The 3175-nt window shown below is 34.1% G+C and overlaps 2 protein-coding genes across 2 annotated transcripts; both read left to right on the top strand.

Moving 5' to 3' along the window:
• The first annotated feature begins 244 nt into the window (after positions 1-244).
• LOC140040756 (histone H4) lies at positions 245-762 on the top strand. Its single transcript, XM_072086919.1, has one exon. The coding sequence runs from the start codon at positions 245-247 to the stop codon at positions 554-556; it is 312 nt and encodes a 103-aa protein (XP_071943020.1). The 3' UTR covers positions 557-762.
• A 1417-nt stretch (positions 763-2179) lies between these two features.
• On the top strand, positions 2180-2584 carry LOC140040755 (histone H2B, gonadal-like). Its single transcript, XM_072086918.1, has one exon. It carries the CDS (start codon positions 2216-2218, stop codon positions 2582-2584), a length of 369 nt encoding a protein of 122 aa, XP_071943019.1. The 5' UTR covers positions 2180-2215.
• Positions 2585-3175: the final 591 nt, after the last annotated feature.

A 3175-nucleotide genomic window follows, 5' to 3' on the forward strand; every position in this document is an offset into this window, starting at 1 on the left:
CAACAGACAAACAACGATGATTTTATTGACCCTTGCACTTACATTCCTTTTTGTTCAGTTTTATTCTTTACGATCATTGTATATATAATTTCGATGGTGGACGACTGACCCAATTTTTCTAGAGACATTTATGTTACTGACGAAATGCCAATTGACATAATTACAGTTGAGCAACGTCCGCACAAAGCGTATAAATACTTCGGCATTTCGACACATTTCGAATAATTCTGAATATCGATTAAACATGTCTGGAAGAGGTAAAGGTGGAAAGGGACTTGGAAAAGGAGGCGCAAAACGTCATCGTAAGGTTTTGCGTGATAACATCCAAGGCATCACAAAACCAGCTATCCGTCGTCTTGCACGTCGTGGTGGTGTCAAGCGTATTTCTGGTCTTATCTACGAAGAAACCCGTGGTGTATTAAAAGTATTCCTCGAGAATGTCATCCGAGATGCTGTAACATACACTGAGCACGCCAAGAGAAAGACCGTCACCGCCATGGATGTCGTCTACGCCCTAAAGAGACAAGGCCGAACTCTATACGGATTCGGTGGATAAACTCGATGCTTTTGCAAAACAAAAGGCTCTTTTCAGAGCCACCAGTTGAACCAAAAAGAGATTTATTTGCTTTTCTTTAATTTTTTAATATGATTCAATAATTTCAAATAATCCATTGATTTTTCAGAAATGTATTTATTATTAAACCTATATAGGCCTATGTAAAATAAAAGTAGTAACGCGGTAATAATTGATTTAGCACGAATTCGGACGATTCCTCCCGCTTCTAAAAGTTACGTAATAAGTAACATTTTCTATATTTAAACAAATACATACGAAATAGCGCCACATATGCCTTTGTTAACATAAAGAGTCACACGTCGTATAAAGAAAACACGCCTCATATATAAATGTTTTGTTTTTTAGAAGTTCTATTAGAATAATACCTGAAGCGTACCTGGTCGGTCTTTTCGAAGACACGAACTTGTGTGCCATTCACGCTAAACGTGTAACCATTATGCCCAAAGACATCCAATTAGCCCGTCGTCGAGAGCGTGCCTAACACCGCTTCGTATCTTCATTTTCAAACCAAAAGGCTCTTTTCAGAGCCATTACTTGAACAAAAAAGAAATAATATAGCAAAATGTCTTTTTTTTATAACTATATATCATTCAATTGCTGCTATTATATATTTAAAGATGTATTTTTCCCCCAAAACATGAAAAATTAATTAAATCAGACTTTTAATATGTTATTTTGTAGTTTTAGTAAAGTTAATCACTTTCGTAGAAAAAATTGAAACAAAATAATGTTTCACTTATAAAATAACAAAACAAATGGTTAAATTCAATCTCCAAAACCTATTGGCTGGCAGCCAATTTGACCATTTTTTGCTTTAAATTACATTTTTTACAGGTAAATACATTTTGTTTTCGATTCAATTTTTGGTCAAAGTGGATAACTATTATGTTACATTAACATGACATATTCAACAATAAATTTGTTAAGAATTAGTTTTTTCAGGGAGACAATACATCTTTAATAAATATAAACATAGAAGGAGCTTTCTCCATGTCATAAAGCTAAAAACAAGATATGAATTAGGCATGTTTTTGTATTATACCATATACTAAGATATACAAACAGTATTAAGTAATACTATTCCGACTTTAAAACTAAAATCTGTGTGTTAGATTTTGCTGATTATTTTTAGATTTCGTCATTCACTAAGTAGTTGGGTGGTATATGATTAATTTTCCATATCTAGTCTTTGTTACACAGTGCACATGGGTCGTTATGTGCAATGTTTTTATTATTTTTACAACGTACTACTAGACCTAAAAAATAAAATGAATATCATTTTCCACAGAGTACTATTTACACGACTGCGTGCTTCAACAAATATAAAAATACGCATGTTATTTGTTTTGTGGGAGAACATTTATTAAGTAGAATCGTACGGTTGGTTTTGCAATCGATAATATACATCAAATTCATTCATTCATTTTAAAGTTTTTGTAATCTTACATTGTTAACTTTCACAGTTTTTCATGCTAGGCGTGGCCGAAACAAGTTAAATCCATGCGCATGGTCAACAGCCAATTGGACTACAATTGTACCCTCAGGAAGCCCTCATTTGCATATCTCCGTGTATAAGAAATAAGCTTGTTTAACAACCAGTCACTTCAATTTTGTCATCGTGCATTAAAATTGTGAAGCATGCCACCAAAAACCTCAGGAAAAGCTGTTAAAAAAGCCGGTAAAGCTAAAGCCGTAAGAACAACAGACAAGAAAAGAAAACGTAAGCGAAAAGAAAGCTACAGTATTTACATCTACAAGGTATTGAAGCAAGTTCACCCGGACACTGGTATCTCAAGTAGAGCCATGGGAATCATGAACAGTTTCGTGAACGATATCTTCGAACGCATTGCTGGAGAAGCATCTCGTCTTGCTCACTACAACAAGAAATCTACCATCACCAGCAGGGAAGTCCAGACCGCTGTCCGCCTTTTGCTTCCCGGTGAATTGGCAAAACATGCCGTTTCTGAAGGTACCAAGGCAGTCACTAAATACACCAGCTCCAAGTAGTCTCCATTTTGCTACTTCTCAAACCGAACGGTTCTTTTCAGAACCACCACTTGTCTAAAAAGAGATTTATTTGCAATTCGTTTGTGTATTTGTCTTTTCTATTGCACTTGAATATAATAATTACTCATACTCCAAGGCTGTTAATAGCTTTTCTATGAAAGGTTTAATTTCCGTATAATCTTGAATTCGTTACTTGGTGCCTTCATTAATTGGAAATTGATGGATATCTTACTGCAATTTGTGTATGAGCAGTCAATTCTGTCATTTTCTTCTTCAGATAGAATATTCTAAATAATGCTACATTCTTCCAGTATAATCTTTAATACACATCTGTATTTTCTGATATAGACAACAATTTCACAAGTCCATCAGCAAAATGGTATTCTATACATCTCCATACAACCATTATGATTAAACACATGATGAGTTTGCCGGGCATCATTAACATGGAATTTTGACAATTATTCATAAAACAATATTACAAATAAAACAATTAGACATTTCTTTAAGGTCTTTTAAGCTTTAATTTTCTATTATATTTGTGCAATTCGCTATATGAATGTTTGTCTTAACCCGGACCTTCTGTTTAGA

This window comes from Antedon mediterranea, chromosome 2 (genome assembly GCF_964355755.1).
Source record: "Antedon mediterranea chromosome 2, ecAntMedi1.1, whole genome shotgun sequence".
Taxonomy (NCBI): Eukaryota; Metazoa; Echinodermata; class Crinoidea; order Comatulida; family Antedonidae; genus Antedon; species Antedon mediterranea.

Excerpts from the sequence above, each read along its gene's own strand:
- LOC140040756 (XM_072086919.1), top strand. The coding sequence starts at position 245 with ATGTCTGGAAGAGGTAAAGGTGGAAAGGGACTTGGAAAAGGAGGCGCA.
- LOC140040755 (XM_072086918.1), top strand. The coding sequence starts at position 2,216 with ATGCCACCAAAAACCTCAGGAAAAGCTGTTAAAAAAGCCGGTAAAGCT.